This window comes from Stigmatopora nigra, chromosome 8 (assembly GCF_051989575.1).
Source record: "Stigmatopora nigra isolate UIUO_SnigA chromosome 8, RoL_Snig_1.1, whole genome shotgun sequence".
NCBI lineage: Eukaryota > Metazoa > Chordata > Actinopteri > Syngnathiformes > Syngnathidae > Stigmatopora > Stigmatopora nigra.
In genome coordinates, this window is record NC_135515.1 from 11,325,001 (window position 1) to 11,339,644 (window position 14,644).

The 14,644-nt window shown below is 39.6% G+C and overlaps 2 protein-coding genes across 7 annotated transcripts in view; one reads left to right on the plus strand and one right to left on the minus strand.

Moving 5' to 3' along the window:
• The window catches only part of trip12 (thyroid hormone receptor interactor 12), a 31,212-nt gene extending 28,206 nt beyond the window's left edge, over positions 1-3,006 (minus strand). For 2 of the 4 annotated variants that reach the window (XM_077723513.1, XM_077723509.1), the window contains exons 1-2: positions 2,845-3,006; positions 434-580 (exon numbers count right to left, since the gene is read on the minus strand). In XM_077723513.1, the coding sequence (XP_077579639.1) occupies positions 434-531 (98 nt within the window). In that variant the 5' untranslated portion in view covers positions 532-580; positions 2,845-3,006. Of the gene's footprint in view, positions 1-433; positions 581-1,598; positions 1,751-1,958; positions 2,090-2,844 lie in introns of those variants that run through there. The other 2 variants (XM_077723511.1, XM_077723512.1) reach the window with 2 other exon arrangements.
• On the plus strand, positions 2,149-14,029 carry zbtb38 (zinc finger and BTB domain containing 38). Of its 3 annotated transcripts, none has more exons than XM_077723515.1 (5): positions 2,149-2,282; positions 3,724-3,861; positions 3,936-4,012; positions 4,539-4,811; positions 9,851-14,029. In XM_077723515.1, the coding sequence occupies exon 5, from the start codon at positions 9,884-9,886 to the stop codon at positions 13,397-13,399; it is 3,516 nt and encodes a 1,171-aa protein (XP_077579641.1). In that variant the 5' UTR covers positions 2,149-2,282; positions 3,724-3,861; positions 3,936-4,012; positions 4,539-4,811; positions 9,851-9,883; the 3' UTR covers positions 13,400-14,029. The 3 variants fall into 3 exon arrangements, with proteins under 3 accessions (XP_077579641.1, XP_077579640.1, XP_077579642.1); XM_077723514.1 differs by having other exon boundaries at positions 3,724-3,857; XM_077723516.1 differs by lacking the exons at positions 2,149-2,282; positions 3,724-3,861 and having other exon boundaries at positions 3,870-4,012; positions 4,608-4,811.
• The last annotated feature ends 615 nt before the right edge of the window (positions 14,030-14,644 follow it).

The following is a 14,644-nucleotide window of genomic DNA, read 5'->3' on the forward strand; positions in this document are numbered from 1 at the left end:
GCGAATTATATTGTGAACGAACCGGTGGAGCGAGTGGTTAGCGCATCTGCCTCACAGCTCTGGGGTCCTCAGTTCAAATCCAGGTCACGTCCACCTATGTGGAGTTTGTGTGTTCTCCCCGGGCATGCGTAGGTTTCCTCCGGGTACTCCGGTGTCCTCCCACATTTCAAAATCATGCAGGGCATGCTGAATGGACACTAAATTGCCCCTAGGTATGAGTGTGATTGTGCATGGTTGTACGTCTCCTTGTGCCCTGTGATCGGCTGGCCCCCAATGCGTGGTGCCCCCACCCTCCGCCAATGGCCCAAAGTGAGCTGGGATAGGCCCCAGCACCCCCGCGAGCCTAATGAGGATAAAGCGGTTCAGAAAATGAGATGATTATATTATGAGCAAATAAGCAAAAATGTCAAAATTCCTTCACAATGAAACATACCTTCCTGCAACTGTATGGTCTTGTGGCTGGGCCGCAGCAGTGTTCCTCTGTGAACGGCGCAGTGACCCCCCTGGATTGGAATTAGGCCGGTTGGACATTGGCACCTCTCTCCTGAAGGGACATACCCTTTCTAGATACTACCATTCACTGCAATTAAGAGAAAATCAACACTTGAGTTACTGACATATTACTAATGTAGGATCAATGTGATTTGACGAGGATTCGAATTAGGAGTAGAAAATTGGTCGGTTAACATAGCAACCAGTGAAGAATTATTTGAGCTACATAGAGTAATTTAAATTAAATTGTGTGTTGCATATTAGCAAGAAAAACATGTTTATGTACTGTCACATTTGAGCTCAAGTAGTTTCACACAAGTCACTTCACTTAGTGATGAACCATTGATTGGAGAAATTAGCAAACTTGTCTGGATTGTATTAAAAAAAACACAATTGAGGAGGGGGGGGGGGGGTGTAGTGGACCCTGTCTGCCTGACTAAAACCTGATGGGATTAACTCTTATATGGAAGAGTATAGCATTCAAGTATTGCATTGTTTGAATGCATACATTTCAATCAACAGTAACAAAATAAATATTAAAAAGCATAATTTGAATTTCACATAAAAAGAAACGATTTTCAAAGAAATTAATAATGGAATAAATGCTGATAAAAATACGCCATAGTGAGCTGACTGGGCCATTTTAGGCCCTCACTGACACTGCATCCTCGTCTTTGTTTATTCATCCATTCGGATGAAGAACGCTCACCTTCTCCGTTGCTCATTATGTTCTAACGTGCTCGCTAAATGTCAACATTAAAGGTGCTTGACTCTATAAAACACTACGGAGTCATTGTTAAAACTCTGATGAAAGGAGGTCTAAATTTCTGACGTAGTTATCTACGGTCCCCGACTAGCATGAGAAGCTAGTACATTGCATTTACCACGGAGTTGGTCCCGTTTGTATATTGTATACATGTTTTTAAAAAATCTGGTTCACATTTGCATAGCACTATTATTAGGACGTGTTGTTAGTAAACACACACAAGAGTCGGCAATTAGCTAAAATATAGCATCAAATGGAGGCAATAGGTAGATGAAATGCGTAGTTACGAGTTGGCGTACCGGTGTGTCAAGCTTTCATATAGTAGCTCAACTAAACTCACTTCTCTTGTTTTTGTTTTGTCTCGTTTCCACCTCGTTTGTGTCACGAAGGGTTATTTTCGCGAATTGTCGACACAGAGTCCTTCGACAGGATATATGCACAATCGATCGCTAAACAATCCGGCTCTCGCGTCATATCATCGAAAGCGATTAATGACACACATGGCTAGCGACCAAAACGGGACACCAAGCAGCTAAATTGTTCTACAAAACTACCGTGACAATTCCTCTTAGTAATCTGTGACTGCCCATCTCAAACAGTCACAGGACTCGATCGCAAGTTTCGCTTCCATGACGTACTGTCGTATGTGATGATTAAACTTGACCACATAAAACGCTGCAATTGATAAGAAACGAATTACCAGGTATACCCAGCATCTCTTCCGCCAGTGTCGAGGTGAATGTAGAACTGGCAAATGTGGCTAACTAAGGTTAGCATGCTAATGCTCACTAATGTTTTTCGAGCTGCCAGAAGGCCAATGTCCTACTCTCAGTGACGCCAGCTTGCGTTTTTCTTTAATGTTACACAAGCCGACATAAATTGTCCCTACACGCGACTTGTTGGTTTGGAATCCCACATACCCAATGTTTACAAAGGTCTCATTTGCCATCCTGTGACACAAAATTTCAGCACCGATTGTTCAAGCATTATTCAAAAGCTAATGCTAGCGTAGCTACAGACGAAGGTAAATGTTTCCAATTTGTTTACTTACAACAGTAGCTTGATATACATTAGGAGTTACTTCACCACGCCTGTGTTATCGTACCAACAACATTAAATACTGATCTCAACACAAAAAATGACAAGACAATCGTGAGTGGTGGCTGAATGTTAATAAAAACCAAAAAAAGGGGACCATCGAACACTGGGACAGAAGCGAATTTATATTAGCATGCCATGTCGCTAGACGAAATGTGATTTTCTTAACTGCGGACTCCCTGCACCAATAAAACCATGTACATTCGGGATCAACCGAGTCGTACTCAATTCAGTGTACGGCTTGGGTTTTCTAGATGGTAGCCACCGACACGTTCACGTCAGCTCACAAAACGAAATGGCCTCTGATACCTTTTAGACACACACACTTACACAAAAACAGGAAAGCAGAGACGGGTTTCGAGCCCTTAACCAGACAGGAAAAAAATACTTCCACGCATCGATTTCAACTGTGGCTATTTCTCGAACGGTTTTAAGAATGTTGATCGAAGTGTCACTGAAAAACGATACATTTATATTAATGTTGTTACCTATTTCTTCCAGTGTTGTAGTTGTAACAGACAGTGCACCAGCTCCTCTATTTTCCCTCTCTCTCTCGCTTCTTCTCTAGCCCGAGCTGCTACTTTCACATCAGCTGAGAGACAAACAACTGTGATATGCATCCGCCCGATTCCTCCGCGTAGGGACTAGATTATTCTGACGTTAGCTTCCAGTTTTAAACGCATTACGACGTGGTTAGATCTGGGCCCATTCTACGGAAGTTTATTGCATTCACCTTAAAACATAAAAATAAAAAGCCTTGGCCGTTTTTCAAATTATTTTCTTGGGGGGTTGTTCATTGTTTCATTACATATTTTTCCCAAAACTAGGAAGAACAAAAATATTCCCAAAACAACCCCCCAAAATTATTTTATACTCAAAAATTGAAATTTCGAAAAATAATAAATAAAAAAACAACAACCCCAAATATAAATTATTTTGACAAACGACCAGGGCTTTATTTTTTATGGTGAATGCAATTAGCTTCTGTAGGGTTCATTTATATTGTATACACATAGCTGTATATACAAGTGACTTTTCGGCTTTACATTCAAACAATGTTTACACATGTGTTTTACACTGACTACATTTTACATCTCGTTTTTAGATTTTACCATCACGTCCAAAAAAATAAAACTCCTTATGAACTTATCATGCAGTTCCAATTATTTAATTGTAATGAGGAAATTCGTCCACTTAAACATTTGAACACGAATTCATTTAACTTTAGAAGAAACTCAATGTATCACACTGTATCATGTCATCACTCGCAAATGACGAAATGCAAAGTATTAAATATTTGACACCATATATAATGGGAAAAAAAGTGAATGGTCAATTTTCGCACTTGCTTCCTGTTCGTTTGTTAGTAAACAAAGGGCTGGCGATGTCTGGTGGATGCAATAGGTATTGCAGTCACGACATGTTCTCCCAGACAAACAGCAGAGGGCGTCAGCCTGCAAAGAAAAGGACCATCAAATTGTGAGAGGAGGCGGGGGATTACGTAGGTATCGTGTGCAAAACAAGTGCTGTCATTTTGTTCCCCTGCTCTGTTCAGGCCTAAAGACTACAACATTTTCAGGCACACCATTGGAGAAGGAAAAACATTCATCGCAGAAAAAATCACAAGCAAGCGACTGACTGTATCGTAAGACAGAGGTAGGCTGATGCAACATTTTAGTGGTTATTTCTACGTTGTACTCTTAAAAAACAGTTTAACAGATGTTCCAAAAATGCTTGGCATTCTAAATAACTAAATATCAGTAAATCAGTATATGTACTTGTTATATAGCCTCGAATATGTCGTGTTAAACGTATAATAAATTCTGAATATGTTATTTTACAGTGTAGAGGATGTCTGCAGAGGCCACGCACATTCAGTGTCAAGTTCTGCTAGCTAGCTAGGGTGGTATGATTAAATCTGACATGACCACACAGAGTTTAACTGGAATGTATTGGTCTTATTATTATATTTTAAACACCGGACAGTGTCTTTCCAGCTGCCCTAGGGCTGACAAAAATATACATATATATTATAAAACAATCAAATATGTGTATGCCAGATCACTTACTGAATACCGCAGAAGTAACAAGGCCTGAATATGGGGTGGAGTGGTAGCCTCATCTTTTTTTTTCTGCTGGAATGGCATCGAAGTGTTGTTTCTTTTTTTTTTCTCACCCCCAGTTTCAATCTCGTCTTTGTGGGTCAGTGATGCAACAACAATAATGTAGGACCGTCTCCTGCTTTCACAAGGATCCTGTTTTATACCCGGGAATGTGAGAATCATGGATTCTTCCCAGCAGCATGTCCTGCAGATGGCTGTTCTGCATCACTGATGTGACAAAATGGTAAACGCCTGATCCAGAGTAAAGGCAGAACAAAAGTCAAGCGGTCTCAAACACGACAACGCGACAAGGACTTCCAAGGCCGCTCATTGAAGAAATACTGCATGTCTGGGTAAGCGACTGACGAAGCGTATTTGTTGTCTTGTCATGAAAAATCATCAGAATGTGTCTGAAGAATGAATATTTTGTCATTTTTTCTTTCAACATTTGCTCCTATCAGCCACAAGTACAGTAGACTTTTAGTATCGGATAAACCTAGACCTTTTTGCGTCAGAATCTGTAATTACTCGCATATAAGCCGCATTTATCAGACAAAAAAATGACAGAATCAAGGGTATGGCTTATATGTGCATAAAAAGACGACAGTCCAGGAAAACTAAATTCAATAAATATATTAAACAAAGTGTTTGTCCCAACCAAGTCTTTTGCATAGCTCTGGGGGATTTTTGGCCCACTGTTCTTCACAGAATTGTGTTAATTTAGTTATACTGTGGGAGCATTTTTTTTTAAATGAGGGTTGCCTGTAAAGGTCATATTTAGTTCATTTCCAATACAGTGTATCTTCATGAGGGTTGTGGGGGTGCTGGAGCTTATCCCATCCTACTATGGGAAGCAGGTGGGGGACAGCTTGAATTGGTTACCAGGCAATTGCAGTCAACAGTGAGACAAACAACTCTTCATGTAGATGACCATAACTAGAGAAAATTTGGTGTTCTTAACAGGAGGAAACAGTACATCTTTTATTTCATTGGAATTAAAGTTCAGAATTAACTTTGCCACTTTAAAACCAGTTTTTATATTCAGTATATTGCAGGTATTAGGTGGATTTGCCGTCATTATCCTGTTGGCAAGCTCTACCTAGAGTGGTCCAGCTGATAACTGAAAGTTTACTTTCTGAATTTACAGATAGACAGCAGAAATTATTGTTGCATTGCCAATATTACATTAACCACAGCACATTATATAGGTGCTAAAGTCTAATAGCACAATGTCACATTATCATCATTATGAAGTTATTTTTTTTAATCAAATATTGGAATATTTGTGTCAAATATGAGAGGTTATACCCATTCCAAAAGGATGTCATCTAAAGGATCATAAGAGATATTTTTGCAAATGTTCCCTATCCCAGCAATTGGTGGAATTCACCACAAACTGCTTTGTAGCCAATCATAGCCAACCTTTTGTGTTCCTTTTTTAATGTGGACGGCAATTTTTATCCTGAAATTTTGATGTTTTAGTTCCATTCCATTCATTTTCACCAACATTTACCCTTATCAGGATCATAGGGTGTTGAAAGCATGTGCCAGCTCACCTAAGGTGAAAGACGGACTATATCCTAAACTGGTCGCCACTCAGTAGTTGGGCATACAAAGGGAGAAAAAATATTTGGACCTACAATCATTGCCATGCCGCCTCTAAATACTCCACTACCCCAACAGGGTCTTGAGATTGTTTTCCCCTTTGTTTTTCTCGTTGACGAGTCATTAATACTGACCTTGAGGCCTAGAGTTCTGTGGATCCCTAAATTGGTTTATTTATTTCCAAGATGAGTCATCTTTTCATTCTTTTGAGAAGCCTTCCCACTTTTGTTGACCGTCGTTTGCTTGAATATAAAAGCCTTTGAAAAAAAAGCATTGTAGTGTTTCACATACTGAGTATTAATATTTACTTAATTTTGGTTTTGGCTTGGGGGTAATTATAAGAGGGGTAATTATAATTGGTTGGAAAAAAACAAACATTGGAAGTAAACTAAATAAGATGAATGATGTTTAACCAGTGAAGTGGTGAAAAGAGGTCAGGGGGGAGCCAGCCTCGAGCAGTGCTCAACTCATAATATCTGTGGAATTATACCAGGGAAATAGTGTGCACAGAAATAGGTCTGTGATTGCAAAAAACTCTTATTTCCACCGTTCAGATCTCGCTGCTGTCGTAGATCCAGAATAAAGGCGTTTCCCCATTTGGCCAGTTTGTTTTTCCGTCACCTGGCAGCATTGAGCACACTAAGCATATTTTTTTCTGTGGTTAGATATAACATTGAGTGAGAGTGGTTGGCCTTCACTCTTCCAAGGACAAGCTATCAACATTCCTATTTATATTTTCTGTTAAAATTTAAATATTCCATGCCAATACAATAATCCCTCGATTATCGCGAGTTCACTTAATTGTAATTTTTTTCTGCTAATAATTATTTTAAAAAGTCATTTTTTAAATGTAATTTAATTGTTTTTACTTAAGTGCTCAGTCCAAGTAGCAGGAGTGGCTTCCACTGAATCCGGCCTGAGACTCGTAAGCAGAAGCCACTCTTGCAACTTGGACTCAGCACTACAGTGGTACGTCGTAATACGAGCTTAATGCGTTCCGGGACTGAGCTCATATGTTGATTTACCTCATATGTTGATTGTACCTCAAATGAATGTTTTCTATAGAAATTAACTAAAAACAAATTAGTTCGTTCCAACTCTGAAAAAACACCAAAAACAGGATATTGGGTTGGAAAACATTTTTATTTGTTCTAATTCGCCATCTATTAACAAAGTAACAAATAACTAGTGCACATATGGGAAAACTACGGCCCGCTAGCCCGTTAGGCTTTTTAATCTGGCCCGCCGACGTTGTCCAAAGTTTTTTTTCCCCAAGATGGCGCTGTCACGTGCAAGCCAGTGGCAGTAGCTCTGTCCACTCTTTGTTTTTCTTGTACATCTGTTGATATTGACTCACCAGAAAAAAGGATTGGCTAGTAATTGTACCACTTGAAACATGAGTTTAGACCTTGGCGATAAAACGATAATAATAATTATCATCAAATAATTTTTGGCAACAATAATAATAGAATCGTGCTCAATCTAATAACATGGTCATTATAATTCTATATTTTTGATCATTTTTTTCTGAAAACATTGTGTATAGCATGGGAGTTTAGGTGATTAGTCTGTATGTTTAACACGTGGAGTGTCCTTTTTTGCAGTAGTTAGGTGGGTTGAAGTTGATCGTAGCCATCTTGAAAAGATGGTAATGAAGTGTCATGTGACACCCCCTCTCGCCCTGAGTTGTGGAAATAAAAGCCCGGTTTCCTTCCTCAGAGGCTCCGAGTGCCATGGTGGGTTCAGCTTCAGCCCCTCCCCCTTCGGCTGCGATGCTGACACATCTGCTGCTTGTGTATCAATCAATAGCCTCTGTCGCCATACATTGAGACAGTATCAAACCTGTTTTTACTCCAAGATTTCATTTGCCCACCTCACTGAAAACAATAGACTTCCTCTCTTTGCTTGCACGACTATGGTTGCCGCCATCTTCTATTGGGTTCTGCATTACCAACGGCTGCCTCTATGTATGCACTGGCCAAGAAGGGCTTGTGTGAAAAATAATGCTGCACGGTATGTCCATGAAATATCCACCACCTGTTATTTTTGCCTAATGTTGGGATGAAGCTGGGAATATGGTGCAAGGGGATAAATTAGACATTTATGTATAAAAGAGGACATTTGTTCCCAGCTATGTATTTGCTGTGGCTCTTGAAATAGTGTGTAATGACTCCCCTGGCATTGCACCATTCTCAACAGGCCTCTGCTCTGCTTGATAAAAGTTGGCGTTTCTCGCAAAGAATGTTAAATTTAAAGGTTGATTCTACACACTTAGAGAAGGTGAAGAAATTCAATCATGGCAAAATCCATGCCTAAATGTGCAAGTGGAAGACAGGTGAATGTCCTGCTGATGAGTTAAGGATACTCTACGGCCCTGTCCAGCGCTCCAAGAATAACTACCAGTCTAAAATCTCCATGTTCTGGAGATTATGCTGGGAGACACGTCAGTGACTAGAGAAATCGGACTACTTGTGCAACTTCTGTATGGTTAAGAAATCACCCCATAATGCTAGTAGTACAATTACTCAGGCAGGCAAAAAAAAACCCACGAGTAGAAAACTTGCCAAAAAAAGATCAAGGGGGAAAAACTTTAAATGACCTAGACATGTAAAACCGGTCATGCTTTGAGGGTTTTGTTGCCACCATAGTGCACCTGTTGTTAATTCCATGAATGGCGTTACAGCTACAAGTGTGTAACGATGCTTTCAGCCACTAACCAACCAGAAAATTATCAGCCTGGTTTAATGGATTTCATGGCAGGCCCAATAAACTGTTTCTTTAATTTTTTTGGGTATATCAAAGAAAATTACTAAATGTGATTAATGGTGATGATACTTGCCGAAAAGATGGCAGTCCAAGAAAGACATGGTAAAATAGTTCAGTATGAGTTATCAGTGTATCTGATATAGGTAATCCACACTAACAATTTAATGCTGTAATGTGTCCTCTTTGAAAGTTACTCTGAATGAACTATGACTCAATTTGTCTTCATACAAATCCTATATAGCAATCTGTTCTAAAAATCAGAATAGTCAAAACTAATTTAGGAGCACTTGTTTTTGTCTTTTAGGTTGCATTTTTCTGGAAACTTTGAATGATTTCATTTCCACACAAATTAACACTACACAAAGAGTGACATGAATCACATGAGAATAAATCAATAAACTTGTTTAAATGTGATTTATGATAAAGTTTAAATTGTGTATTGTTTTACATAAGGATATTGGCCTTTTTGGGTGGTCCAGCGGCTGACTGGTTAGCAAGTCAGCCTCACAGTGGGAGACCTGGGTTCCAATCCACCTGTGTGGAGTTTGGATTTTCTCCCCGGGCTTGCATGCTTTTTCTCCGGGCACTCCAGTTTCCACACACATTCCAAAGACAAGCATGGTAGGCTGATTGGACACTCTAAATTGCCCTTGGGTATGAGTGTGAGCATGAATGATTGTCTCCTTGTGCCCTGCGATTGGTTGGCCACCAATTCAGGGTGTCTGCTCACCTCTGGACTGAAGTCAGCTGGGATAGGCTCCTGCACCCCTCACAATCCCAGTGAGGATAAGGTGGTTCAGAAAATGAGATAAGATTTAGTTTAAAATGGGTATTGTTTTACATAAAAGATATTGGCCTTTTGGCACAGTGGCTTATCTGTCAGGAAATTACAGCCATCTAGTGCTTTGACATGAGCTAGATTATGCTCAAGTTTTTAAATTGTTGTTCGTTCATTATTTGTCAATAGTTTATTTGCAACTACTCTTAAAATATTTGTTTTTCTTTTGTTTGTCTGTTGTAGATGGCTGCAATTTTCCACTTCAATTAGAACCTGATGGATAGTTATCACCCTCACACCGTCCTCAGCAAGCTCAACGAGCAGCGCTCACAAGGCCTTTTCTGTGATGTCACTATTGTGGTGGAGGATGTCAAGTTCCGTGCTCACAAGAACATCCTGGCAGCTTGCAGTAGCTATTTCAAAAATGCTCTGACAAATGACACATGGAGTTCTAGCCGTGTGCTGGAGCTAATAGACCTCAATTCTGAAGTTTTTGCCTGCGTCCTCAACTTTATCTACTCCTCAAAAGTTACATTGTCTTGTTTTGATGACAAGAAGGCGCTAATAGCAGCTGGAAAAAGACTTGGCATTCCATTTTTAGAGAAACTTGTAAGCAAAGAAAAACAGGACAGGAGTAAAAATCAACTGGACTCTATTAAATCCTCTGATTGGACTACAGGTGATGTGCATAGAAAAACCAAGGGTGAGGTTAGTAGACTTGAAATTGATGATACTAGAGGACCAAGAATCACCAATGCCTTCTCTATCAATGAGGTGTGTACTGAAAACAATCCATTCACCCCACTGGAAGAGGGTAGGCAGTCACCAGATGAGGGCAAGCCTCTGGCACGGTGTCCAACATCTTCCTGTCTTGATGAAATAAATGAAATCCCATATCCTTTCTTAGACCATTCATATGCTTTAAACCAAGTCCCTAAAGAAGAAATCCAGACAAGTCAGTGCAACAGCAAGAAGGTGTATAAGTCAGCAGCATTACAGCCAAAGCAAACTACTAACCGGAACTCCGGCCCCCTCAAAAAGCGTCACAGGATTCGGGGTGCTTTGTCTTTAAGTACATTTCCGACACATATTAAACCACGGCCAGAAATAAGCAATACTACATTAATTGCTGAGGGAGACGCTTCATCACCTCGACCCTTTCCACAAAATGAACAAGACCAGCCAAAAAATGCAGACATTCTTTTGGCCAAGAGTCCTCCAACTTCCCCATCTCCAGCAGAGGACAGTCTCTCAATCTATGGATGTAAACGCTGTCCCGAGATATTTAGAAGTGCATCTCTCCTTGCCATTCACTCCAAGGTACATAAAAGGCATTCCCATGGTCAATTCTTTTGCAGGTTTTGTGAGAAAAAATTTATACATCAAAAACGTCTCCGCAATCATGAGAAAATTTGTCCCAAAGCTTTGAGCGAAAAGGCTGAAGAAAATACGAGTGACATCGATGTCAAAGATGTTGACCTCGATTCAAGTAGCGCGTTGAGTGAGGAGAAAGTCAAAACACAATTTTCTCCTTTTCACCGACCCCTAACTGACCCTACTCTTCAAGATCAATTAGCGGCCATTAAAGATGAAAATAAAAAAAGGTCAGGTGGCAGTCAGAGAAGATACCCCTGCAGTGTTTGTAAACGGGTCTATATAACCCTTTCCAGTCTGAAACGACATGAAAATGTACATTCCTGGCATAGGGCTTATCCCTGTCATTACTGTAATAAAGTGTTTGCATTAGCAGAATACCGTACCAAGCATGAAATTTGGCATACAGGCGAACGCCGCTATCAGTGCATTTTCTGCCTGGAAACATTCATGACCTATTACATTTTAAAAAACCATCAAAAGTCTTTTCATGGGATTGATCCCTCTCTAGCCATTAAGCGAAAATCTGCCAATGGTGGTCTGAAAGCTAGTGTTTATCCAATCAAGCTTTACAGGCTTCTGCCAATGAAATTTAGGAAAAGACGATATAAAACATACAGTCAGACATATTCGGATGGTGATGAAACAGACTTTAAAATGTCACTTGACAGTAATTCTCTCTTTCCTTCGATTGAAGGAAATAGTGTAAATGGCCGTGCAGATGGGGGTTCATTGCCACTGACTTTTATGTCAACAACTAACACCGTAGCTCCGGTTATGCCCCGCATCAGTTTTGACAAGCCCTGTGATAAAGATAGTGACCAAAATTTCCTTCACAATTACCAGAAAAGAGCATCAGCCAAAGATGATGCGCATGGTTCTCCATTTACTAACTTTGACTGTACGGTACCGTTGCAGTCTGACCCAGAGTCTTCCCCTGTCGATAATACAGGAAACCCCTTTGAACTGCTTAATTCGCATAAAATCCATCAAAATGTGTCATTCTTAAACTCACTAAATACTGTGGAAAAGCTCAGTGAGTTGTCTGCATCAGCAAAAAGAGTTGAAAGAATGACTAAAGAAATGCTTCAGTCAAATGCTGAGGAATTGAGTATTGATAAAACGGGGGCAATGACACAAACCTATATTGCCAAACCTGTTTGCCCAGGTCCATCTGCAGATGGTGATTCGACACCACTATGCCAGATAACTGTAAAAATAGGTGATGAGGCTATTGTGAGCCGCAGAATCAAGGGGTCTAAGCTCTTCCCAAGAAGGAAAAAGAAGACAAAAAAGCTGGGGGACTACGAGACCCAAAGTCACCTCCATACAGATGATGAGTTGGAGAGCCACAAGCACCGCTTCAGGCCAGACATTTCAGGTTTAATATCGGAAACATATGAGGATCCCAACGATTGTGATATGGCTGACGAACTTTGGCGACCCTACTATTCCTACAAAGCTAAAAAGAAAAGAAAAAAACTGAAATTTAAGCACAGGAAAGCTTTGTTACAAGAAGACAATGTTTCAGTTATAACTGAGACTGCTGTTAGTGAGACTGGTGTGGACAGTTGGCAGAAAGGAGACAGTATCTGTGTTGGAGGAGATTTGAAACGCAGTCTTCAACCAAGGACAATTTACAACTGTGACATTTGTGACAGCTCTTTCATCACCGAGACAGGTTTAAGAGCACACATTATAGGCTCTCATCCATATTTCTGTCACACTTGTGGTAAACAGGGTCCCCCAGGAGAGGCACCTAGTGGCAATGATTACGTTTGTAACAGTTGTATGGAAAATGGCTCCTGCTTTGACAATTCAAATCGAAGCCCCACCGCAGAGAAAAGGTTTCGCTGTTCCTTTTGTCCTCAACGGTTTCTGTACCTTGCCACCAAGCGAAGCCACGAGAAAAAGCACCAAGAGACACCTGGCGACAATTATAACATCGAACCGTGCTCAGAATATTTGGATAACGTAAGTGAGGAAAACAAAAAAGACTTCATCAAAACAGAGGATGATGACCATGAATACATTTCTGAGGATGGAGAATATTTCCCTATTAAGATTAAAACTGAGGAAACCACTGAGTTAATTCCTTTGACTCCGAATCAGGAGGCATATGCGCACTTAAGTTCTTTATCACCCCAGCCTGAGCCACTGTTCACTTTGACTTCACCTCCAAAAATGAAACAAAAAATAAAAAAACATTCTTTAGATCTATCTTTAAATCAGCAAGATCAATGGAGAGATGATAATCAACACAAGGACAATTTGAAAGTAAAGAGTGTAAATGATCACGACAAGTCTTGTAACCTGCCCACAAAGAATTCCTTAGACTTTAAAGACAACCAAATTTCAGGGCACAAGCCAGAGAAAAGAATGGGTAAAAGCATTTTCCTAAAACACTTTAATAATTAGGACCTACAAAAGGTGATGGAGATTAAAACTCTCATTGCTGTTGTGAGTAGTATATAGTATGTACTAAAATTGCATTGTCTTTCCAGCAGAGCTTACAATGTTTCTAAAGAACGCACTTAATATGAAAGTATGTCTGCTGAAACTTTACTCTCTAGTCAAAGGGACTGACTTCATGAGTGACTAATTTATACAGTATACTGTAAGGTTTGAAGACCTTCTAACACAGACTCCATTTTATTGTCTATGCATCACATAAAAAGCAGATTGTGTGGGCTGGGTGGAGGTTTCAAAAAGAACAGTTTTCCAGAAGAAGGTTGAAATTGTGTTTTTACAAGTTTTGCTTTTGGGGGGAAGCATTTTAAAAATCAAGAGCAATGTTTTAGAATTACGAGCCGGACACATGTTTTGTAAAAAAAAAAAAAAAAGTCTTCTACTTTCATGCTATTTTGACTGAACATGGTGGGTGACTTTTTTAATAATTCCATGACAAAATATCTGTACTACATGGAATATGTAAGTAATCCTTTAGTTTTGAAGACAGCACCATCAAGTCCCTAATTTGGTGTTTTATATATTCAATATATAAACCATGTAAAATTATTTAAATAAAACATTAATGTACCACACAGACACATTTGTTTGTTTGTTTGTTTTTGTGGTTCCAGAACTGATTTCTCAATGCTTAATAATCAGTTGCCAATGGAAAACTGAAAGAATTCCACATTTACAATACATCTAAACTTGTACCATCACAAGTGAATAATATTTTTTTAAATATTCAATACCAGAAAATTTTCATAAGACTGGACCATGAACCCATATAAAAAGAAACCTTTTGAGATGTTTGTGATGTTTGAATCATAGCAGATGCTTAATGCCCTATAATTAAATTGAGCACCTCATGAGAACAACAGACTTAATTATAGTAAATTAATTGGAACCATGTTCTGCCTATACTAACTTGGAGCAGTCAAGTAGGCTTTAAAGCGGAGATAAGACCATGAAACCAGAACTATTGTTTTTTTGTAATATAGGAGCAGCAAAGCAGTAATCCCTCAATTATTGCAGTTAATGTAGACAAGACATGGCCACGATAAACGAAAACCGCTAAGTAGGGTAACCCCTATCTAAAAAGAATACAATATATATTGTTTATTATTATTTTTTACTACAGTGCCGAGTCCTAGTAGCAAGTGGAGGACAGGGGAGTGGCTTCCGCTTGCGAGTTTCGACGTGCATTTTCAG

Excerpts from the sequence above, each read along its gene's own strand:
- zbtb38 (XM_077723515.1), top strand. The coding sequence starts at position 9,884 with ATGGATAGTTATCACCCTCACACCGTCCTCAGCAAGCTCAACGAGCAG.